Here is a 24431-nt window from a genome sequence, read left to right as displayed (position 1 = left end):
CCAGGCCCCTGCCCTCACTGGGCCTGGCTGCCCGTCCCTGAGGAGCGGGGGGGGAGGCTCCAGGCCCCCTGCCCTCACTGTGCCTGGCTGCCCGTCCCCGAGGCTGGGGGCCCGTAGCTCTGTCTGGCAGAGGTGCCCAGCCCTAGCGAGCTGGGGAAGGGTTAATCGGCCCTGACTGCTGGGCCGGGAGCAGCAGTTACCCCCCCCCCCGGGCTATTTCTAGCTGGGTGGATGGCCAAGCTGCTATTCATAGCTGGGCCTTAGACCGGGCCTTTCTCACGGCAGCACAGGCGGGGGGGGGGGGGGGGGGTCTGCTACAATGAACATGCAGAGTGAGGAGCGGAGAATCCGTCTCTGCATGCGGGAGCCACTGGCGGGGCGCACAGATAGGCAGGCTGGGCCCTTGGCTGGATGCACTCATGGGAGGGTGTCCCAAGCCCTCCCCTCGCACATGGATGTGCACTGAGTCTTGTGTACATGCGTGCACCACTGAGCATGTCTGTGCCCCATGGCACATGCCTGGGTAGGCTGGCTGGGCCCTTTGCATGTCCCTGCACCAATAAGTGTGTTCCGATCCCCGTGACGTGCTCGTGGCTAGGCTGGGCCCCTTGCACGCACCTGCACCAGTAAGTGTGTTCCGTTCCCCGTGACGTACTCGTGGCTAGGCTGGGCCCTTTGCACGCACCTGCACCAGTAAGTGTGTTCTGTTCCCCGTGACGTGCTCGTGGCTAGGCTGGGCCCTTTGCACGCACCTGCACCAGTAAGTGTGTTCCGTTCCCCGTGATGCACTCGTGACTAGGCTGGGCCCTTTGTATGTCCCTGCACCAGTAAGCGTGTTCCGTTCCCCGTGATGTACTCGTGGCTAGGCTGGGCCCTTTGCACGCACCTACACCAGTAAGTGTGTTCTGTTCCCCGTGACGTGCTCGTGGCTAGGCTGGGCCCTTTGCACGCACCTACACCAGTAAGTGTGTTCTGTTCCCCGTGACGTGCTCGTGGCTAGGCTGGGCCCTTTGCACGCACCTACACCAGTAAGTGTGTTCTGTTCCCCGTGACGTGCTCGTGGCTAGGCTGGGCCCTTTGCACGCACCTACACCAGTAAGTGTGTTCTGTTCCCCGTGACGTGCTCGTGGCTAGGCTGGGCCCTTTGCACGCACCTGCACCAGTAAGTGTGTTCCGTTCCCTGTGACGCGCTCGTGACTAGGCTGGGCCCTTGGTACATGTATGCAGGGTACAGATGGGCTGGTGGGGCCCTTTGCACACGGGTGGAAGGAGACCCCCGTCCCAGTGCCCTGTCTGCGTGTGGGGAGATGACATGCCCCCTCTGTGTGTGGGGCAGGAGGGTCCCAACCCCTGCTCCTCCCCCAGCTCAGGCTCAAGCAGCGATAGCTGCTCCCTGGGTCAGCAGCACCTGTTACTGTTTAATCTGCTCCCTGCTCCCGCCTGCCTGGCCTGTAACCCATTCCTGGCCGGGGCGCCAGAGAGATGGGAGCCTCCCGGAGCCCCGCGGGGAGCATCCCTCTGGGCCGGAAGGGAAGAGCCTCCCCCACCCAGCGGGGCGTCTGCAAAGAGCCGAGGCCTCCGGGGTGAGAGCTGCAGGGGATCGGAGCTGGACAGGGCTCCTGGGTTCTCTCTGGGCGGGAGGGGGGCAGGGCTGGAACCAGGGTACCTGGGCTCTCTCTGGGCTGGGGGGGGGGGGGAGACGGGTCTAGTGGGGGCAGGGCTGGAACCAGGGTACCTGGGCTCTCTCTGGGCTCGGGGGGAGGAGGAGACGGGTTTAGTGGGGGCAGGGCTGGAACCAGGGTACCTGGGCTCTCTCTGGGCTCGGGGGGAGGAGGAGACGGGTTTAGTGGGGGCAGGGCTGGAACCAGGGTACCTGGGCTCTCTCTGGGCTGGGGGGAGGAGGAGACGGGTTTAGTGGGGGCGGGGCTGGAACCAGGGTACCTGGGCTCTCTCTGGGCTGGGGGGGGGGAGGAGGAGACGGGTTAAGTGGGGGCAGGGCTGGAACCAGGGTACCTGGGCTCTCTCTGGGCTGGGGGGGGGGAGGAGGAGACGGGTTAAGTGGGGGCAGGGCTGGAACCAGGGTACCTGGGCTCTCTCTGGGCTGGGGGGGGGAGGAGGAGACGGGTTTAGTGGGGGCAGGGCTGGAACCAGGGTACCTGGGCTCTCTCTGGGCTGGGGGGGAGGAGGAGACGGGTTTAGTGGGGGCGGGGCTGGAACCAGGGTACCTGGGCTCTCTCTGGGCTGGGGGGGGGGGGGGAGACGGGTTTAGTGGGGGCAGGGCTGGAACCAGGGTACCTGGGCTCTCTCTGGGCTCGGGGGGGGGGGGAGACGGGTTTAGTGGGGGCGGGGCTCGAACCAGGGTACCTGGGCTCTCTCTGGGCTGGGGGGGGGTGTGACGGCGCGTTGGGGGTTCCCTGTCTCCTGCACCCCGAAATGGCACAAACAGACTGTACCAGCCAGTGGAATTGAGGGTGGTTTATTGCTCCTCCAGCACAGCGCAGCACAGATGTAATCTGGTTACAGGAACTGGGCTAGGATGCCTCAGGCCCCCTTGAGATGGGGGAGACTGGGCCCCTAAAACTCCAGCTCCTCTCCCTAGGCCGTCTCATCCATCCTCCCAGACAGCCACCAACCAACTCACTAACTTCCAGCCCTGCCCCCCAACCAAGGCAGCATTCCACCTTCCTTTGTTCCTCTCCATGGGGGGTGTCTGGCCACTGGTTTGCATAGAGACTCATCCTGTTTTGCTGGGTCGTGGTCCCCACGACAGCCAGTGGGGGTTACCCCAGAGCCAGCAGCATAGATACCAGCCAGGTACCCCCACTACGTCACAGGGGGGAGACGGGTTTAGTGGGGGCGGGGCTGGAACCAGGGTACCTGGGCTCTCTCTGGGCTGGGGGGGGAGGAGGACGGGTTTAGTGGGGGCGGGGCTGGAACCAGGGTACCTGGGCTCTCTCTGGGCTGGGGGGGGAGACGGGTCTAGTGGGGGCAGGGCTGGAACCAGGGTACCTGGGCTCTCTCTGGGCTCGGGGGGAGGAGGAGACGGGTTTAGTGGGGGCAGGGCTGGAACCAGGGTACCTGGGCTCTCTCTGGGCTCGGGGAGGAGGAGACGGGTTTAGTGGGGGCAGGGCTGGAACCAGGGTACCTGGGCTCTCTCTGGGCTGGGGGGAGGGGAGACGGGTTTAGTGGGGGCGGGGCTGGAACCAGGGTACCTGGGCTCTCTCTGGGCTGGGGGGGGGGGAGACGGGTTTAGTGGGGGCAGGGCTGGAACCAGGGTACCTGGGCTCTCTCTGGGCTCGGGGGAGGAGGAGACGGGTTTAGTGGGGGCAGGGCTGGAACCAGGGTACCTGGGCTCTCTCTGGGCTCGGGGGTAGGAGGAGACGGGTTTAGTGGGGGCGGGGCTGGAACCAGGGTACCTGGGCTCTCTCTGGGCTGGGGGGAGGAGGAGACGGGTTTAGTGGGGGCGGGGCTGGAACCAGGGTACCTGGGCTCTCTCTGGGCTGGGGGGGGGGGGAGAGACGGGTTTAGTGGGGGCGGGGCTGGAACCAGGGTACCTGGGCTCTCTCTGGGCTGGGGGGGGGGGGGGAGACGGGTTTAGTGGGGGCGGGGCTCGAACCAGGGTACCTGGGCTCTCTCTGGGCTGGGGGGGAGACGGGTTTAGTGGGGGCGGGGCTGGAACCAGGGTACCTGGGCTCTCTCTGGGCTGGGGGGGGGGGAGACGGGTTTAGTGGGGGCGGGGCTGGAACCAGGGTACCTGGGCTCTCTCTGGGCTGGGGGGAGGAGGAGACTGGTTTAGTGGGGGCGGGGCTGGAACCAGGGTAGCTGGGCGCTCTGCGGGGGCGGGGGAGGAGATGGGTTTAGTGGGGGCGGGGCTGGAACCAGGGTACCTGGGCTCTCTCTGGGCTGGGGGGGGAGACGGGTTTAGTGGGGGCGGGGCTGGAACCAGGGTACCTGGGCTCTCTCTGGGCTGGGGGGAGGAGGAGACTGGTTTAGTGGGGGCGGGGCTGGAACCAGGGTACCTGGGCTCTCTCTGGGCTGGGGGGGAAGAGGAGACGGGTTTAGTGGGGGCGGGGCTCGAACCAGGGTACCTGGGCTCTCTCTGGGCTGGGGGGGGAGACGGGTTTAGTGGGGGCGGGGCTGGAACCAGGGTACCTGGGCTCTCTCTGGGCTGGGGGGAGGAGGAGACGGGTTTAGTGGGGGCGGGGCTGGAACCAGGGTACCTGGGCTCTCTCTGGGCTGGGGGGGGAGGAGGAGACGGGTTTAGTGGGGGCGGGGCTGGAACCAGGGTACCTGGGCTCTCTCTGGGCTGGGGGGGAGGAGACGGGTTTAGTGGGGGCGGGGCTGGAACCAGGGTACCTGGGTGCTCTCTGGGCTGGGGGGGGAGGAGACGGGTTTAGTGGGGGCGGGGCTGGAACCAGGGTAGCTGGGCGCTCTCGGGGGGGGGGAGGGGACGGGTCTAGTGGGGGCGGGACTGGAACCAGGGTAGCTGGGCGCTCTCGGGGGGGGGGGGGGGGGAGACGGGTTTAGTGGGGGCGGGGCTGGAACCAGGGTACCTGGGCGCTCTCGGGGGGGGGGGGAGGGAGCCGGTCTAGTGGGGGCGGGGCTGGAACCAGGGTAGCTGGGCGCTCTCGGGGGCGGGGAGGAGACGGGTTTAGTGGGGGCGGGGCTGGAACCAGGGTACCTGGGCTCTCTCTGGGCTGGGGGGAGGAGGAGACTGGTTTAGTGGGGGCGGGGCTGGAACCAGGGTACCTGGGCTCTCTCTGGGCTGGGGAAGAGGAGACGGGTTTAGTGGGGGCGGGGCTCGAACCAGGGTACCTGGGCTCTCTCTGGGCTGGGGGGGGGGAGACGGGTTTAGTGGGGGCGGGGCTGGAACCAGGGTAGCTGGGCGCTCTCGGGGGCGGGGGAGGAGACGGGTTTAGTGGGGGCGGGGCTGGAACCAGGGTACCTGGGCTCTCTCTGGGCTGGGGGGAGGAGGAGACGGGTTTAGTGGGGGCGGGGCTGGAACCAGGGTACCTGGGCTCTCTCTGGGCTGGGGGGGGAGGAGACGGGTTTAGTGGGGGCGGGGCTGGAACCAGGGTACCTGGGCTCTCTCTGGGCTGGGGGGAGGAGGAGACGGGTTTAGTGGGGGCGGGGCTCGAACCAGGGTACCTGGGCTCTCTCTGGGCTGGGGGGAGGAGGAGACGGGTTTAGTGGGGGCGGGGCTGGAACCAGGGTACCTGGGTGCTCTCTGGGCTGGGGGGGAGGAGACGGGTTTAGTGGGGGCGGGGCTGGAACCAGGGTAGCTGGGCGCTCTCGGGGGGGAGGAGACGGGTCTAGTGGGGCGGGACTGGAACCAGGGTAGCTGGGCGCTCTCGGGGGGGGGGGAGACGGGTTTAGTGGGGGCGGGGCTGGAACCAGGGTAGCTGGGCGCTCTCGGGGGGGGGGAGGAGACCGGTCTAGTGGGGGCGGGGCTGGAACCAGGGTAGCTGGGCGCTCTCGGGGGGGGGGGGGGGGGGGGGGGGAAGGGACGGGTTTAGTGGGGCGGGGCTGGAACCAGGGTAGCTGGGCGCTCTCGGGGGGGGGGGGGGAGGAGACGGGTCTGGTGGGGGCGGGGCTGGAACCAGGGTAGCTGGGCGCTCTCGGGGGCGGGGGAGGGGAGACGGGTTTAGTGGGGGCGGGGCTGGAACCAGGGTACCTGGGCTCTCTCTGGGCTGGGGGGAGGAGGAGACTGGTTTAGTGGGGGCGGGGCTGGAACCAGGGTACCTGGGCTCTCTCTGGGCTGGGGGGAAGAGAGACGGGTTTAGTGGGGGCGGGGCTCGAACCAGGGTACCTGGGCTCTCTCTGGGCTGGGGGGGGGAGACGGGTTTAGTGGGGGCGGGGCTGGAACCAGGGTACCTGGGCTCTCTCTGGGCTGGGGGAGGGAGGAGACGGGTTTAGTGGGGGCGGGGCTCGAACCAGGGTACCTGGGCTCTCTCTGGGCTGGGGGAGGAGAGACGGGTTTAGTGGGGGCGGGGCTGGAACCAGGGTACCTGGGCTCTCTCTGGGCTGGGGGGAGGAGGAGACGGGTTTAGTGGGGGCGGGGCTCGAACCAGGGTACCTGGGCTCTCTCTGGGCTGGGGGGGGAGGAGACGGGTTTAGTGGGGGCGGGGCTGGAACCAGGGTACCTGGGCTCTCTCTGGGCTGGGGGGGAGGAGGGAGACGGGTTTAGTGGGGGCGGGGCTGGAACCAGGGTACCTGGGTGCTCTCTGGGCTGGGGGGGGGGAGGAGACGGGTTTAGTGGGGGCGGGGCTGGAACCAGGGTAGCTGGGCGCTCTCGGAGGGGGGGGGGGAAGGAGATGGGTTTAGTGGGGGCGGGGCTGGAACCAGGGTAGCTGGGCGCTCTTGGGGGGGGGGGAGACGGGTCTAGTGGGGGCGGTGCTGGAACCAGGGTAGCTGGGCGCTCTCGGGGGGGGGGGAGGAGACGGGTCTAGTGGGGGCGGGGCTGGAACCAGGGTAGCTGGGCGCTCTCGGGGGGGGAGGAGAGGGTCTAGTGGGGGCGGGGCTGGAACCAGGGTACCTGGGCGCTCTCGGGGGGGGGGGGAGGAGATGGGTCTAGTGGGGGCGGGGCTGGAACCAGGGTAGCTGGGCGCTCTCGGGGGGGGGGGAGGAGACCGGTCTAGTGGGGGCGGGGCTGGAACCAGGGTACCTGGGCGCTCTCGGGGGGGGGGGCAGGAGACGGGTCTAGTGGGGGCGGGGCTGGAACCAGGGTAGCTGGGCGCTCTCGGGGGGGGGGGGGAGACGGGTTTAGTGGGGGCGGGGCTGGAACCAGGGTAGCTGGGCGCTCTCGGGGGGGGGGGGGGGAGACGGGTCTAGTGGGGGCGGGGCTGGAACCAGGGTAGCTGGGCGCTCTCGGGGGGGGGGGGAGGAGACGGGTCTAGTGGGGGCGGGGCTGGAACCAGGGTAGCTGGGCGCTCTCGGGGGGGGGGAGGAGACGGGTTTAGTGGGGGCGGGGCTGGAACCAGGGTAGCTGGGCGCTCTCGGGGGGGGGGAGGAGACGGGTTTAGTGGGGGCGGGGCTGGAACCAGGGTAGCTGGGCGCTCTCGGGGGGGGGAGGAGACGGGTTTAGTGGGGGCGGGGCTGGAACCAGGGTAGCTGGGCGCTCTCGGGGGGGGGGAGGAGACGGGTTTAGTGGGGGCGGGGCTGGAACCAGGGTAGCTGGGCGCTCTCGGGGGGGGGGGGGAGATGTACCGGAGTCCCCAGGGGCTCTTGTGCATTTCAAAGTGGCCGCGCCCTCCTGGAGTCCGAGGTCGGGGGGGGGACCGTGGGCTCCATGTGGTTCTGCCACTTTGAAGTGCCCCCTGTTCCCCCCACCTCTGTCTGATAGAGGCAGCGGGGGGAGGGACACTAATCGACTCGGCTGTGGGATAAGCGTTTGCTGACCGGCTGTCGACTGGTCCTTCCCGGGTGGGTCCCTGCTGCCACCTCAGCCCTTCCCGGCCCCTGGCCCAGCCTGGGCCCCCAGTGGAGGGTCCTGCCAGCCGGACTCATGTGTCCCTGCCGGCCGCAGCGCCCAGACGCACAGAGGCCTCAGCTGGAGAGGGGGGAGCAAAGGGAACACTCACCCCGAGCGTCTCAGCCCTGCTCTGCTTGGCTGCCCTACGGGTCTGTGAGCACCACGAAAATCCCAGCCCAGCCCCTGTGCACTAGCACGGTGATCCCCCGACGCCACAGCCCAGCCCCTGTGCACTAGCACCGTGATCCCCCGACACCACAGCCCTGCCCCTGTGCACTAGCACGGTGATCCCCCGACGCCACAGCCCAGCCCCTGTGCACTAGCACGGTGATCCCCCGACGCCACAGCCCAGCCCCTGTGCACTAGCACGGTGATCCCCCGACGCCACAGCCCAGCCCCTGTGCACTAGCACGGTGATCCCCCGACGCCACAGCCCAGCCCCTGTGCACTAGCACGGTGATCCCCCGACGTCACAGCCCAGCCCCTGTGCACTAGCACGGTGATCCCCCGACGTCACAGCCCAGCCCCTGTGCACTAGCACGGTGATCCCCCTACACCACAGCCCTGCCCCTGTGCACTAGCACGGTGATCCCCGACGCCACAGCCCTGCCCCTGTGCACTAGCACGGTGATCCCCCGACGTCACAGCCCAGCCCCTGTGCACTAGCACGGTGATCCCCCGACGCCACAGCCCAGCCCCTGTGCACTAGCACGGTGATCCCCCGACGCCACAGCCCAGCCCCTGTGCACTAGCACGGTGATCCCCCGACGCCACAGCCCAGCCCCTGTGCACTAGCACGGTGATCCCCCGACGCCACAGCCCAGCCCCTGTGCACTAGCACGGTGATCCCCGACGCCACAGCCCTGCCCCTGTGCACTAGCACGGTGATCCCCCGACGCCACAGCCCAGCCCCTGTGCACTAGCACGGTGATCCCCCGACGCCACAGCCCAGCCCCTGTGCACTAGCACGGTGATCCCCCGACGCCACAGCCCAGCCCCTGTGCACTAGCACGGTGATCCCCCGACGCCACAGCCCAGCCCCTGTGCACTAGCACGGTGATCCCCCCGACGCCACAGCCCAGCCCCTGTGCACTAGCACTGTGATCCCCCGACGCCACAGCCCAGCCCCTGTGCACTAGCACGGTGATCCCCCGACGCCACAGCCCTGCCCCTGTGCACTAGCACGGTGATCCCCCGACGCCACAGCCCAGCCCCTGTGCACTAGCACGGTGATCCCCCGACGCCACAGCCCTGCCCCTGTGCACTAGCACGGTGATCCCCCGACGCCACAGCCCAGCCCCTGTGCACTAGCACGGTGATCCCCCGACGCCACAGCCCTGCCCCTGTGCACTAGCACGGTGATCCCCCGACGCCACAGCCCAGCCCCTGTGCACTAGCACGGTGATCCCCCGACGCCACAGCCCAGCCCCTGTGCACTAGCACGGTGATCCCCCGACGCCACAGCCCAGCCCCTGTGCACTAGCACGGTGATCCCCCGACGCCACAGCCCAGCCCCTGTGCACTAGCACTGTGATCCCCCGACGTCACAGCCCAGCCCCTGTGCACTAGCACGGTGATCCCCCGATGCCACACCCCAGCCCCTGTGCACTAGCACGGTGATCCCCCGACGCCACACCCCAGCCCCTGTGCACTAGCACTGTGATTCCTCTGATGAGTCACGCCCCAGTCCCGCTCCCTGGAGCACTGTGGGGTTCTTATCCCTCGGCGCCATTGCCAGGACTTATCTCCCTGTGCGAGTGCCGTGATGTCAGCGCCCCCTTCGTTCCCTGCCCTGGGATCTGTTCTGTCTGGGTGGTCTCTGGAAGCTGTGGCCAGTGCCAGGCGGGGGGGCGGGTCCTAGCAGGCCTGTCTCTACTGCAGGCCGGCGGGTGCAAAGCTCGGCTGGGGGAGCGTGCCGTGGCGGGGGCGTGTGTGTGTGTGAGGGGCCTGGCCCTTGGCCCAGCAACAGCGGGGTGGAATTGTGTGTGTGCAGGCCAGGGTGGGTAAAGCCAGCCTGCGAGTGTGTTAGTGCACCTTTGTGCTGCACACCCAGCCCTTGTGTGTCCCATGCCCAGCCAGGGCAAGCTCGTGTGTGTGGGTTACATGTCCTGCCAGGTGTGGGCGTTAGCGGGCCTGTGTCGCACACCCTGCCGTGCAAGCGTGTGTTACACGCCCAGTCCGTGCGAGGCCCTGCTGCCCATTCTCACCCCAGGCAAGCGTGTCAACACCCAGCTGCTGCCAGTCAGGAAAACAAGTCAAGTGCCCCCCCCACCATCCCATAATCTCCCTGCACCATGGCGATGCCCCTCCCCCGCACTTCCCTCAGTCCCCCGCCCCCAGGGCCTGTCTCTCCCAGGCTGCCCCCCCCCCCCCCCCCCCCGCTTTATCCTGGAACAAAAACCCAGCGAGGCCCGACCCGACCCCCGCCTGGAATCTCCAACAGCTGCTGGTGGCTGACGCTGCCCCCCCCCCCCCCCGTGTCCTTCCCCCTGCCTGCCCCCAGCCCCCTTCTCCCTGCTCTGCCTGCCCCCTGCCCCCCTTCCCCCCCAGCCCCCTTCTCCCTGCTCTGCCTGCCCCCAGCCCCCCTTCCCCCCAGCCCCCCTTCTCCCTGCTCTGCCTGCCCCCAGCCCCCCTTCCCCCCAGCCCCCCTTCTCCCTGCTCTGCCTGCCCCCAGCCCCCCTTCCCCCCAGCCCCCTTCTCCCTGCTCTGCCCGCCCCCAGCCCCCCTTCCCCCAGCCCCCCCTTCTCCCCTGCTCTGCCTTCCCCCAGCCCCCCTTCCCCCCAGCCCCCCTTCTCCCTGCTCTGCCTTCCCCCAGCCCCCTTCTCCCTGCTCTGCCTTCCCCAGCCCCCCTTCTGCCTGCCCCCCAGCCCCCCTTCCGCCTGCCCCCTTCTGCCTGCCCCCCAGCCCCCTTCTCCCTGCTCTGCCTTCCCCCAGCCCCCCTTCTGCCTGCCCCCAGCCCCCCTTCCCCCAGCCCCCTTCTGCCTGCCCCCAGCCCCCCTTCCCCCAGCCCCACTTCTGCCTGCCCCCAGCCCCCCTTCCCCCAGCCCCCCTTCTCCCTGCTCTGCCTGCCCCCAGCCCCCCTTCCCCAGCCCCCCTTCTCCCTGCTCTGCCTGCCCCCAGTGCCCCTTCCCAGCCCCCCTTCCCCCCAGCCCCCTTCTCCCTGCCCCCAGCCCCTTTTCCCCAGCCCCCCTTCTCCCTGCTCTGCCTGCCCCCAGCCCCCCCTTTCCCCAGCCCCCTTCTCCCTGCTCTGCCTGCCCCCAGCCCCCCTTCCCCCAGCCCCCTTCCCCCTGCTCTGCCTGCCCCCTCCCCCTCCCCCCTCCTCCCCCTTCTGCCTGCCCCCCAGCCCCCTTTTCCCCCAGCCCCCCTTCCCCCCAGCCCCCTTTCTCCCTGCTCTGCCTTCCCCCTTTGCCCCCAGCCCCCCACTTCTCCACTTTTTGCCTCCTTCATCCCCTTCCCCTCCTAGTTCTTCTCCACGTCCCTTCCTGCCCCTGCTCCCCCCATAGCCCCATTCCACATCCTGCTCCCTTCCCCTGCTCCCCCCATGGCCCCATTCCACATCCTGCTCCCAGCCCGTGCTCCCCCCATAGCCCCATTCCACATCCTGCTCCCTTCCCCTGCTCCCCCCATAGCCCCATTCCACATCCTGCTCCCTTCCCCTGCTCCCCCCATAGCCCCATTCCACATCCTGCTCCCAGCCCCTGCTCCCCCCATAGCCCCATTCCACATCCTGCTCCCTTCCCCTGCTCCCCCCATAGCCCCATTCCACATCCTGCTCCCTTCCCCTGCTCCCCCCATAGCCCCATTCCACATCCTGCTCCCTTCCCCTGCTCCCCCCATAGCCCCATTCCACATCCTGCTCCCTTCCCCTGCTCCCCCCATAGCCCCATTCCACATCCTGCTCCCAGCCCCTTCCCTCCTCCTTGTACTCCCCACTTCCTCTGCACCTGCCCCGCTCACCCCATCCCCCTGCCCCTCCCCCAGCTCCTAAGAGCTGCCCAGCCCTTGGCGAGGGCCCAGGGGCTTGTGGGGCCAGGCCGTGGGGGTCAGGAGGGGCTAAGCAGCCAGGCACGGTTGGCCTGGGGCCGAGAGGGGGCTGTGGGCCCTCGGCAGGATGCGGGCTGCTCTGGGTCATGTTGGCCCCTCCTGTGCCTAGGCTGCCTGGCCGCCGTGCACGTCTGGGTGCCCGCACAGGTCGAGGTGCTGCTGGGGGACTCGGGCATCATCCCCTGCACGCACAGTGTCACCGGGTCGCCTGACTTCCGCCGGGTGGAGTGGTTCATTGTGAGTACCTGGCCGGCGTGCGAGGGGGCGGGTGTGCCCTGGGGGGGGCGGGGGCTGGGTGTAACGTGAGTGCACAGACAAATGTGCACGTGTGATCACCACGGGGCTGTAAAAGGGAAGTCCTGCATGCGTGTGCAAGGACTTGGGGTGAAACCCACACAGGTGAGTGCGTGCAAGGTGTCCATGGGAACCCCCATTAGTGGGGCCAGTCTCCCTTGGGGGTCAGCCCCTCCGCCTCTTAGGCCCACACCTCTCTGGGCCCCTGGGGGTCCCCTCGCTCTTGCCCTGGGGCCCAGCCCCGGAGGGAACAGAACAGCCCTGGTCTCCCGCCTGGAGCGACTCCGCCAGCGGCACATGGGGGGGTTGATGGAGCTTTGAACCCGGCTCAGGAACCCTCAGGCTTGTGGGCCTGGCCCCCCCAGCCCAGCCCGTCTCAGAACCCCTGCGGCCGGGGGGCTCTTCCTGCCCCTCCTCCAGGCCCAGCCTCCGGACCCCACGCTGGGTGTGTGTGCGAGGGAGGGGGCCCTTGGGGCGGAGCGCACGCTGGGTGTGTGTGCGAGGGAGGGGGCCCTTGGGGCGGATCGCACGCTGGGTGTGCGTGCGAGGGAGGGGGTCCTTGGGGCAGATCGCACGCTGGGTGTGCGTGCGAGGGAGGGGGGGCCTTGGGGCGGATCGCACGCTGGGTGTGCGTGCGAGGGAGGGGGTCCTTGGGGCAGATCGCACGCTGGGCGTGCGTGCGAGGGAGGGGGCCCTTGGGGCGGATCGCACGCTGGGTGTGGGTGTGAGGGAGGGGGCCCTTGGGGCGGATCGCACGCTGGGTGTGCGTGCGAGGGAGGGGGCCCTTGGGGCGGATCGCACGCTGGGTGTGCGTGCGAGGGAGGGGGCCCTTGGGGCGGATCGCACGCTGGGTGTGCGTGCGAGGGAGGGGGCCCTTGGGGCGGATCGCACGCTGGGTGTGGGTGTGAGGGAGGGGGTCCTTGGGGCAGATCGCACGCTGGGTGTGCATGCCAGGGAGGGGGCCCTTGGGGCGGATCGCACGCTGGGTGTGCGTGCGAGGGAGGGGGCCCTTGGGGCGGATCGCATGCTGGGTGTGCGTGCAAGGGAGGGGGCCCTTGGGGCGGAGCGCACGCTGGGTGTGCGTGCGAGGGAGGGGGCCCTTGGGGCGGAGCGCACGCTGGGTGTGCGTGCGAGGGAGGGGGCCCTTGGGGCGGAGCGCACGCTGGGTGTGTGTGCGAGGGAGGGGGCCCTTGGGGCGGAGCGCATGCTGGGTGTGCGTGCGAGGGAGGGGGGCCTTGGGGCGGAGCGCACGCTGGGTGTGCGTGCGAGGGAGGGGGCCCTTGGGGCGGATCGCACGCTGGGTGTGCGTGCGAGGGAGGGGTCACTAGCTCTGTCCCCCCCAGACGGAGCGGGATGGTGAGAAGCGCCGTGTGGCGTACAGCGAGGGGGGCCGCGGGGAGGTGGACCAGGGCACGGAGTACTCCGGCCGCGTGTACATGGACCCCGAGCTCAGCCTGGTGCTGCTGAGGGCCGACGTGGCCGACGAACGAGCCTTCTCCTGCCAGGTGACGGCAGGCGCCGCCGGCAGCGCCGTGGGAGTAGCCCAGCTCCGCGTGTACGGTGAGACTCCCCCCCGCCCTCCCCCAGTGCTCCCCTCTGGCTGAGTCTGCTCCCCGCGTGTATGGTGAGACCCCCCCCCCCCCCCAGTGCTCCCCTCTGGCTGAGTCTGCTCCCCGCGTGTATGGTGAGACCCCCCCGCCCCCCCCCAGTGCTCCCCTCTGGCTGAGTCTGCTCCCCGCGTGTATGGTGAGACCCCCCCGCCCTCCCCCAGTGCTCCCCTCTGGCTGAGTCTGCTCCCCGCGTGTACGGTGAGACCCCCCCGCCCGTCCCCCAGTGCTCCCCTCTGGCTGAGTCTGCTCCCCGCGTGTATGGTGAGACCCTCCCCGCCCCCCCCAGTGCTCCCCTCTGGCTGAGTCTGCTCTCTCGGAGGGGCGCTGGTGCCGCCTGGGACTCCTCTCCGCGTACGCGACCCTTTGAGTCCTGCAGCCCCTCAGGGGCAGCAGTCAAGTGCCCCTCGCCCAGTAGCCCCGCCCCAGCGCGGCTCGGTGGCGCATCTGCCCCCGGACCCCTTCTCTCTGGCTGTCGCCGCCTTGCTGCTCCAGTTCGGCCTGGGCCTGGCATGGTGGTGCTCCATCTCACTCTCTCCTCTCCCCCCACAGGGCCCCCAGGGGCCCCGGAGCTCACGACCAACACCAGGGTCCTGTCGGTGACGGAGCTGACCGTGTCCGAGGTGAGGGGGGCAGGCGGGTGCGGGTCCCACAGGTCATTAGGCTCCCTTGGACTCAGCCCCCTGGAGTGGGGAGCCCGATACCTCCCTCTGACCGGGGGACCCTGCAAAGGGAGCGAGGCGGGGACCCACGTCGGGGGGGGGCTGTGTCAGCAGTGACGTCGTGTCTCTGCCCAGATTGCCACGTGCACCAGCCGGAACGCCAACCCCGCCCCCACCATCCGCTGGCTCAAGGACGGGGCCCGCCTGGAAGTGGCCACCGAACGGAATGACGGTAAGAGACTCGCCTGCTCCTGCGATGTCCGGCTGCTCCCTCCGCGTCCCCCAGACAGCTGCATCCCGACCTCTTTGCACTGCCTGGGACCTCGCTGCTCTGACGTGTTCTCCCCTCGCACGGAGCCCTGTGCCTCCGCACCGTGGTCCTCCCCTCGCACGGAGCCCTGTGCTCCCACACCGTAGTCCTCCCCTCGCACGGAGCCCTGTGCCCTCTGCACCGTGGTCCTCCCCTCGCACGGAGCCCTGTGCCCCTCCACGGAGCCCTGTGCCCCTCGCACTGAACCCTGTGCCCCCGCACCATGGTCCTCCCCTCGCACGGAGCCCTGTGCCCCTCGCACGGAGCCCTGTGCCTCCGCACCGTGGTCCTCCCCTCGCACGGAGCCCTGTGCCCCTCGCACTGAGCCCTGTGCCCCCGCACCGTGCTCCTCCCCTCGCACGGAGCCCTGTGCCCCCGCACCGTGCTCCTCCCCTCGCACGGAGCCCTGTGCCCCCGCACCGTGCTCCTCCCCTCGCACTGAGCCCTGTGCCCCCGCACCGTGCTCCTCCCCTCGCACTGAGCCCTGTGCCCTCTGCACCATGGTCCTCCCCTCGCACTGAGCCCTGTGCACCCCGCACCGTGCTCCTCCCCTCGCACGGAGCCCTGTGCCCCCGCACCGTGCTCCTCCCCTCGCACGGAGCCCTGTGCCCCCGCACCGTGCTCCTCCCCTCGCACTGAGCCCTGTGCCCTCTGCACCGTGCTCCTCCCCTCGCACTGAGCCCTGTGCCCTCTGCACCGTGGTCCTCCCCTCGCACTGAGCCCTGTGCCCCCCGCACCGTGGTCCTCCCCTCGCACTGAGCCCTGTGCTCTCTGCACCATGGTCCTCCCCTCGCACTGAGCCCTGTGCCCCTCCCACTGAGCCCTGTGCCCTCTGCACCGTGGTCCTCCCCTTGCACTGAGCCCTGTGCCCCCGCACCGTGGTCCTCCCCTCGCACTGAGCCCTGTGCTCCCGCACCGTGGTCCTCCCCTCGCACTGAGCCCTGTGCCCCCGCACCGTGGTCCTCCCCTCGCACTGAGTCTTGTGCCCCCGCACCGTGGTCCTCCCCTCGCACTGAGCCCTGTGCCCCCGCACCGTGGTCCTCCCCTCGCACTGAGCCCTGTGCCCCTCACACTGAGCCCTGTGCCCTTCGCACTGAGCCCTGTGCCCCCGCACCGTGGTCCTCCCCTTGCACTGAGCCTTGTGCCCCCGCACCGTGGTCCTTCCTTCGCACTGAGCCCTGTGCCCCCGCACCGTGGTCCTCCCCTCGCACTGAGCCCTGTGCCCCTCGCACTGAGCCTTGTGCCCCCACACCGTGGTCCTCCCCTCGCACTGAGCCCTGTGCTCCCGCACCGTGGTCCTTCCCTCGCACTGAGCCCTGTGCCCCCCGCACCGTGGTCCTCCCCTCGCACTGAGCCCTGTGCCCCTCGCACTGAGCCTTGTGCCCCCACACCGTGGTCCTCCCCTCGCACTGAGCCCTGTGCTCCCGCACCGTGGTCCTTCCCTCGCACTGAGCCTTGTGCCCCCACACCGTGGTCCTCCCCTCGCACTGAGCCCTGTGCCCCCGCACCGTGGTCCTCCCCTCGCACTGAGCCCTGTGCTCCCGCACCGTGGTCCTCCCCTCGCACTGAGCCCTGTGCCCCCGCACCGTGGTCCTTCCCTCGCACTGAGCCCTGTGCTCCCGCACCGTGGTCCTTCCCTCGCACTGAGCCTTGTGCCCCCGCACCGTGGTCCTCCCCTCGCACTGAGCCCTGTGCTCCCGCACCGTGGTCCTCCCCTCGCACTGAGCCCTGTGCTCCCGCACCGTGGTCCTCCCCTCGCACTGAGCCCTGTGCCCCCGCACCGTGGTCCTCCCCTCGCACTGAGCCCTGTGCTCCCGCACCGTGGTCCTCCCCTCGCACTGAGCCCTGTGCCCCCGCACCGTGGTCCTCCCCTCGCACTGAGCCCTGTGCCCCCGCACCGTGGTCCTCCCCTCGCACTGAGCCCTGTGCCCCCGCACCGTGGTCCTCCCCTCGCACTGAGCCCTGTGCCCCCGCACCGTGGTCCTCCCCTCGCACTGAGCCCTGTGCCCCCGCACCGTGGTCCTCCCCTCGCACTGAGCCCTGTGCCCCCGCACCGTGGTCCTCCCCTCGCACTGAGCCCTGTGCCCCCGCACCGTGGTCCTCCCCTCGCACTGAGCCCTGTGCCCCCGCACCGTGGTCCTCCCCTCGCACTGAGCCCTGTGCTCCCGCACCGTGGTCCTCCCCTCGCACTGAGCCTTGTGCCCCCGCACCGTGGTCCTCCCCTCGCACTGAGCCCTGTGCCCCCGCACCGTGGTCCTCCCCTCGCACTGAGCCCTGTGCCCCCGCACCGTGGTCCTCCCCTCGCACTGAGCCCTGTGCCCCCGCACCGTGGTCCTCCCCTCGCACTGAGCCCTGTGCCCCCGCACCGTGGTCCTCCCCTCGCACTGAGCCCTGTGCCCCCGCACCGTGGTCCTCCCCTCGCACTGAGCCCTGTGCTCCCGCACTGTGGTCCTCCCCTCGCACTGAGCCTTGTGCCCCCGCACCGTGGTCCTCCCCTCGCACTGAGCCCTGTGCCCCTCGCACTGAGCCCTGTGCTCCCGCACCGTGGTCCTTCCCTCGCACTGAGCCCTGTGCTCCCGCACCGTGGTCCTCCCCTCGCACTGAGCCCTGTGCCCCCGCACCGTGGTCCTCCCCTCGCACTGAGCCCTGTGCCCTCTGCACCGTGGTCCTCCCCTCGCACTGAGCCCTGTGCCCCCGCACCGTGGTCCTCCCCTCGCACTGAGCCTTGTGCCCCCGCACCGTGGTCCTCCCCTCGCACTGAGCCCTGTGCCCCCGCACCGTGGTCCTGCCGTCTCCATGGTGACGCCTTCACTCCCCAGACTTGTACATGGTGACCCGCACCGTGAAGGAGGCCTCCGGGCTGCAGTCGGTGTCCAGCTCACTCTACCTGCGCCCCAGCAAGGCTGAGAAGGACGCCCAGTTCCAGTGCCTGGTGCAGTACCCGTTGCCCCGGGGGCAGGTGGGCAATCACACCTCGGAGCTCTTCAGCCTGGTGCTGCACTGTGAGTATCCCCCCTTCTCCGGGGGCCTGACCCTGACTCCCGCCCCGGGACTGGGAACCACCCCTGTGGTGGGCAGCCACGCGCAGGGACAGAGACCTTGGTCAGCCAGTCCCGCCTGCGAGCCGCAGCCGCTAGGTCTCTGCACTCGCACGCACGTGCAAGGGCCTCCTCCTAGTGCACACGCCTGGCGGGGTTCACGTGCAAATGTAAGAGCACCTTCCGCCTTGCTCAAAGGCCGTCGCACCATCCGGGAAGCAAGCGACGCTGGTGAGGAGCGGCCGGGTCGGGGTCGGGGGAGGGACGGCAGCTGTTACCTACACAGCACTGGATTGGCCGGGGCCGGGGCTGGGGAGGAGGGTCCAGGCGCAGGCTGCCCTGTGGAGAGACATCCCCAGCCCTCTCTCCCCGCAGCCTCCCCATGGCTGCTGCAGTTCCTTGGGGGGGAGACGGAGAGACGCACAAACTCAGCAGTGTGTGGTGGAGAGCCGCCCTTTCTCCCCCCCTGCCGGCCTGTGGGGTTACAGACGTCCTGGCCCCGTCTCTGGCCCCTCGCTGCCCCCCTGCAGCCAGTCTACCAGCCCCGCCCTCTCCGGGTTAGGAGAAACAGTCGAGTTCCAGGCATGTCCCACTGACGCGGCACGAGCATCCCGGAGCTGGCTTGGGTGCCCTAGCCCTGACCGCTGAGGAGGGGTTCTTGAGCAAAGAGCCTCGCGGATGGCTGGACAGACGCACGTCTGAGACACGTGACGGGAACGTTGACGTCAGGATGTTAAAATTAGATGAATCAACTAAACGAATAGTCGGAATTTCCATCGACTGTTCAATCGGTCGATAAGGGCACTTCCGCCTGAAATGGAGCAAGAGCCGCATGGCGCTCCGCCTGCGAAATATTGAAACGCCACGTGGAGCCTGGGATCAACGGCCAGTAGGGGTCGCTCACAGCCCAAGTGTAGCGACCGACACCGGCCAGTAGGGGTCGCTCACAGCCCAAGTGTAGCGACCGACACCGGCCAGTAGGGGTCGCTCACAGCCCAAGCGTAGCGACCGACACCGGCCAGTAGGGGTCTCTCACAGCCCAAGTGTAGCGACCGACACCGGCCAGTAGGGGTCGCTCACAGCCCAAGCGTAGAGACCGACACCAGACAGTAGGGGTCGCTCACAGCCCAAGCGTAGCGACCGACACCGGCCAGTAGGGGTCGCTCACAGCCCAAGCGTAGCGACCGACACCGGCCAGTAGGGGTCGCTCACAGCCCAAGCGTAGGGACCGACACTGGCCAGTAGGGGTCGCTCACAGCCCAAGCGTAGCGACCGACACCGGCCAGTAGGGGTCGCTCACAGCCCAAGCGTAGGGACCGACACTGGCCAGTAGGGGTCGCTCACAGCCCAAGCGTAGGGACCGACACCGGCCAGTAGGGGTCGCTCACAGCCCAAGCGTAGCGACCGACACCGGCCAGTAGGGGTCGCTCACAGCCCAAGTGTAGCGACCGACACCGGCCAGTAGGGGTCGCTCACAGCCCAAGCGTAGGGACCGACATCGGCCAGTAGGGGTCGCTCACAGCCCAAGCGTAGCGACCGACACCGGCCAGTAGGGGTCGCTCACAGCCCAAGCGTAGCGACCGACACCGGCCAGTAGGGGTCGCTCACAGCCCAAGCGTAGCGACCGACACCGGCCAGTAGGGGTCGCTCACAGCCCAAGCGTAGCGACCGACACCGGCCAGTAGGGGTCGCTCACAGCCCAAGCGTAGCGACCGACACCGGCCAGTAGGGGTCGCTCACAGCCCAAGCGTAGCGACCGACACCGGCCAGTAGGGGTCGCTCACAGCCCAAGCGTAGGGACCGACACCGGCCAGTAGGGGTCGCTCACAGCCCAAGCGTAGCGACCGACACCGGCCAGTAGGGGTCGCTCACAGCCCAAGCGTAGGGACCCACACTGGCCAGTAGGGGTCGCTCACAGCCCAAGCGTAGGGACCGACTCCGGCCAGTAGGGGTCGCTCACAGCCCAAGCGTAGGGACCGGCAAGATACTGACCCTGCATCACAAGGGGGAAAGAAAAGACAATCGAGCGAGCCCGAGGGGAGATGGTTCAGCTAGCTGCAAGAGGCTGCTAAGAGCACTTGGCCCCGGTTAAGTCGTTCGGACGGGGCAGGTCGTGTGGGAGCCGGCCAATGTCCCCTTCATCCATTTGCATACGAATTCCACGTGTCCGTGAAGTTAAGCTCCAACCCTTCTCTGTGGATTTGGCTTGTGGAATTGGCCTGAAGCAGCCGGGTGGCTTGGAGAGCCATTGCTGAGAGCCCGGCAGGTAAAGTGTCTCCAGGTATCGGGTGGCCGGGTCAGTCTGAATCTGCAAACGCGGCGAGGACCCTGCGGCGCCTTAGAGATGCACCGACGTGCTGGAGCAGACGCTGTCGCGGCAGAGACCTGGCTCGTCACATGCATCTGCCGAAGTGGGTCTTCGCCTGCGAACGCGTCTGCTCCAACACGTCGGTTCGCCTACAAGGCGCCGCAGGGTCCTCGCCGCGTCTCCGTCAGGTTCCTGTGGGTTGCCCTTTCGGAGCTCTGATTCGTGTCCATCCATTCGTTCCCGCAGAGACTGTCCAGTTGGCCGGTGTACGTGGCAGAGGGGCGTGGCTGGCACAGGTCACGCCAGCGGACGTGCAGGTCAATGTGCCTCTGGTTGGCTGGCTGATGTGGCTGGGGCCAGTGATGAAGGCGCTGGTGTAGCTGTGTGGGCAGGTGGGGTCCTGGATGAGTGTGATGGAGGCGTGCTGTGTGGTTACTGGACAATGTGTTTGGGGTTAGGGGGTGGCCTCCCCCCAAGGCCTGTGAGAGTGAGGGGTCATGTCCCAGGTTAGGTTGTGGATCGCTGAGAATACCTTGCGGGGGGTAAGTTGGGGGCTGCAGGTGATGACAGTGGAATTCTGTTGTTTTCTCTTTTGGGCCTGTCTTGAAGTAGTTGGTGTCTGGGTGCTCTTGTGGCTCTGTGCTTTCACTTCTCCGGGTGGGTATTTCAGTGGTAAGAAAGCTCTGTATCGATCCTGGAGGTGTGTTTGTCTCTGGCCGTGGGGTCGAAGCAAATCCGGTTGTATCTCAGGGCTTGGCTGTGTACAATCGGCTGAGATGGCATGAGGGGAAGTGTAGTGGTCGGGAGGTTTCCGGTACAGTGTGGTGGAAACGTGTCCCTTATTTAACTACTGAAGTGGGTTTCCCTAGTGCACTGCTCCAGGGTGGAAGGTGTTGAAATCCCTGTGAAATTCTTCAAGGGTCTCTTTCCCGTGGGTCCATATGGTGAAGATGTCATGGACGTTAGGGGCAGGCGCTGAGGAACCATTGTTCAAGGTCAGCCCTAAAGACGTTGGCATATTGTAGGGCCGTGCGGGTGCCCAGGACCGTGCCGCTGACGTGAAGTTACAAGCGGTCTCAGAATCGAAGCAGTCGTGGGAGACGACAGTCGCGGCGCTCTGACCAGGTGTGCAGGGCTGTCCACGGGGACGGTGTTCCTGACGGCCTGTAATCCGTCTTCACGTGGAATGTTGGTGCAAAGGGCGTCTGGCCGGGGCGGTGTTTTCGGGTCATTACTGGTGTTTTGGAGTTTCCTCGGGAAGCCGGCAGTGCTGGCGGCAAATGGTCTGCGGAGGAGTCGATACAGCCAGAAAGTCGTGCGGTGAGTGTGCCAATGCTGGAGATGCTGGGCCGCCGGGATTTCCGGGTGTGTGTATCTTGGGTAGCAGACAGAAGACTCCTGGTTAGGGATTGGAGGGTGTTAGTGTAAATTTGGTGCTGAGCAGCCTCAGGGAGCCTCCTGAGCAGCTGTCGGGTTTTTTTGGTGTTCTTGGGGGGGGGGGTCACAGGGGAGAGGCCTGGAGAATCTGGTGTTGGTGATCTGTCTGCTGGCCTGTTCGTGACGCCGACAGCGCCCCTGTCAGCCCGTGAGGGTGACACTCGGGCTGGCTTGGGGGCTGTGGCCAGCGCTGCGCTCTGCAGGGCTGAGGTGGTACGTGCTGCTGGCTGGAGCGCGTTGGTGGGAGCAGGCGCTGAGAAGCCAGGACTCCAGGGGTGTGTCTAGACTACAGAGATTTGTCGACAAACTCTCCCTGCGTCCACACTGCCGCTGAGCTCTGTCGACAGGTGTTATTGCAGGTAACCTGTCCCTGCGTCCACACTGCCGATGAGCTCTGTCGACAGGTGTTATTGCCTGTAACCTGTCCCTGCGTCCACACTGCCGCTGAGTTCTGTCGACAGGTGTTATTGCCTGTAACCTGTCCTTGCGTCCACACTGCCGCTGAGTTCTGTCGACAGGTGTTATTGCCTGTAACCTGTCCCTGCGTCCACACTGCCGCTGAGTTCTGTCGACAGGTGTTATTGCCTGTAACCTGTCCTTGCGTCCACACTGCCGCTGAGTTCTATCGACAGGTGTTATTGCAGGTAACCTGTCCCTGCGTCCACACTGCCGCTGAGTTCTGTCGACAGGTGTTATTGCCTGTAACCTGTCCCTGCGTCCACACTGCCGCTGAGTTCTGTCGACAGGTGTTATTGCCTGTAACCTGTCCCTGCGTCCACACTGCCGCTGAGTTCTATCGACAGGTGTTATTGCCTGTAACCTGTCCCTGCGTCCACACTGCCGCTGAGTTCTATCGACAGGTGTTATTGCAGGTAACCTGTCCCTGCGTCCACACTGCCGCTGAGTTCTGTCGACAGGTGTTATTGCCTGTAACCTGTCCCTGCGTCCACACTGCCGCTGAGTTCTATCGACAGGTGTTATTGCAGGTAACCTGTCCCTGCGTCCACACTGCCGCTGAGTTCTGTCGACAGGTGTTATTGCAGGTAACCTGTCCCTGCGTCCACACTGCCGCTGAGTTCTGTCGACAGGTGTTATTGCCTGTAACCTGTCCCTGCGTCCACACTGCCGCTGAGTTCTATCGACAGGTGTTATTGCCTGTAACCTGTCCCTGCGTCCACACTGCCGCTGAGTTCTGTCGACAGGTGTTATTGCCTGTAACCTGTCCCTGCGTCCACACTGCCGCTGAGTTCTGTCGACAGGTGTTATTGCCTGTAACCTGTCCCTGCGTCCACACTGCCGCTGAGTTCTATCGACAGGTGTTATTGCAGGTAACCTGTCCCTGCGTCCACACTGCCGCTGAGTTCTGTCGACAGGTGTTATTGCCTGTAACCTGTCCTTGCGTCCACACTGCCGCTGAGTTCTGTTGACAGGTGTTATTGCCTGTAACCTGTCCTTGCGTCCACACTGCCGCTGAGTTCTGTCGACAGGTGTTATTGCCTGTAACCTGTCCTTGCGTCCACACTGCCGCTGAGTTCTGTCGACAGGTGTTATTGCCTGTAACCTGTCCCTGCGTCCACACTGCCGCTGAGTTCTGTTGACAGGTGTTATTGCAGGTAACCTGTCCCTGCGTCCACACTGCCGCTGAGTTCTGTCGACAGGTGTTATTGCCTGTAACCTGTCCCTGCGTCCACACTGCCATGTCGACAAAGCAGCTTCCTTTGTCGCCAGAACTCAATGTGTCTAGACGCTCTTTGTCGCCAGCAGCCTGTCGTCTAGACGTACCCAGGCGGCCCTGGTAGGCGCCCAGCGGCGGCATCGGCGGGGGAGCAGCAAGGGCCATGTTGGGATCAGGCTAGGTCCGTGGCCTGGGCGGGGTAGTGCCGGGGCCTTGCTGCACAAGGCGTTAAGGGAGGGCAGTGGGGTCTGCAGGCTCAGTTCGTGGCCCTGCGTTCAGTGGTACCAGTGGCCTAGGGAAAGCCGGCGTCCTGGTGGCCACGGTCTGCAGCTGCCCCCGGAGGGGTGGTAAATCGTGCCGAGCCGCTCCGGGAGTCTCCCTGCGTGGGGCGCGGTGCCACGCCCGCATCTAGGAAGCTCTGGGCAGCTGGAGAGTGCATGGGGGGCCATGGCCCCTGCCTGGCGCTGCTGGGGAGAGCTGGTGCCGGCCCTGTGCCCGCCCCACGGAGGAGGCTCCGGGTCCAGCGGTGGCCCGGGGGGCAGGGCTCAAGGCTGTTCAGTCCGGCAGATGGGCAGGTGGCGAGATCCCCGGAGCGGCTGAGGCTGCGGCTGGCCTGGCGGAGTCGCCCTCCCTGCGTGAGGCCCGGCGGGTCGCTGGAGGGGGCAGACAGCTGCTCACAAGGGGGCCTGTGAAACGGGCTTTGCGTGGGCGGAGACCCCTTGGGACCCTGGGTCACACGCCGGCCCCCCGGCACGCGGAGCTCACTCAGCCCGTCCCCCCAGATTTCACAGAGAACGTGGAGTTCGGCCTGGAGTCGCCCCAGGTGATCAAGGAGGGGGACAGCGTCAGACTGCGGTGCCAGGGGGACGGGCACCCCGAGCCGGAGTACGTCTTCTACCGGGTGCAGGTACTGGGGGCCTAGCCCAGGGATGGGGGGCGCCAGGCTGCATGGGCGAGTAGGGGCTGCCTGTGGCCCATGGGGCAGAACCAGGGGGGTTGCTGGAGGCATTGGGCTGCCCGGGCCCCAGGGGGCTGAGTCGGGGGGGCACTGGGCTGCCCGGGCCCCGGGGAGCTGAGTCGGGGGGGCACTGGGCTGCCCGAGCCCCGGGGAGCTGAGTCGGGGGGGACACTGGGCTGCCCGAGCCCCGGGGAGCTGAGTCGGGGGGGACACTGGGCTGCCCGAGCCCCGGGGAGCTGAGTCGGGGGGGCTCTGGGCTGCCCGGGCCCCGGGGGGCTGTGTTGGGGGGGCACTGGGCTGCCCGGGCCCTGGGGGGCTGTGTTGGGGGGGCACTGGGCTGCCCGGGCCCTGGGGGGCTGAGTCGGGGGGGCACTGGGCTGCCCGGGCCCCGTGGGGACTGAGTCGGGGGGGCACTGGGCTGCCCGGGCCCCGTGGGGACTGAGTCGGGGGGGCACTGGGCTGCCCGGGCCCCGGGGGGCTGAGTCGGGGGGGCACTGGGCTGCCCGGGCCCCGGGGGGCTGAGTCGGGGGGGCACTGGGCTGCCCGGGCCCCGGGGGGCTGAGTCGGGGGGGCACTGGGCTGCCCGGGCTCCGGGGGGCTGAGTTGGGGGGGCACTGGGCTGCCCGG

General features: G+C 67.9%; 1 protein-coding gene across 9 annotated transcripts in view; it reads left to right on the top strand.

Moving 5' to 3' along the window:
• The window catches only part of BCAM (basal cell adhesion molecule (Lutheran blood group)), a 47856-nt gene that overhangs the window by 5680 nt on the left and 17745 nt on the right, over positions 1 to 24431 (top strand). For all 9 annotated transcript variants that reach the window (XR_016347761.1, XM_089772833.1, XM_089772829.1 and 6 more), the window contains exons 2-7: positions 11625 to 11752; positions 13153 to 13369; positions 13969 to 14039; positions 14214 to 14310; positions 17208 to 17390; positions 23629 to 23753. Coding sequence is in view for 8 of the 9 variants with exons in the window: in XM_089772833.1 (XP_089628959.1) it covers positions 11625 to 11752; positions 13153 to 13369; positions 13969 to 14039; positions 14214 to 14310; positions 17208 to 17390; positions 23629 to 23753 (821 nt within the window). In the remaining variant the exon portion in view is untranslated. The remainder of the gene's footprint in view (positions 1 to 11624; positions 11753 to 13152; positions 13370 to 13968; positions 14040 to 14213; positions 14311 to 17207; positions 17391 to 23628; positions 23754 to 24431) is intronic.

Source organism: Pelodiscus sinensis, chromosome 22 (assembly GCF_052426305.1).
Source record: "Pelodiscus sinensis isolate ZL-2025 chromosome 22, ASM5242630v1, whole genome shotgun sequence".
Classification (NCBI taxonomy): Eukaryota; Metazoa; Chordata; order Testudines; family Trionychidae; genus Pelodiscus; species Pelodiscus sinensis.
The sequence above is the reverse complement of the archived record's forward strand: the minus strand, read 5'-3'. Positions and strand labels throughout refer to the sequence as shown.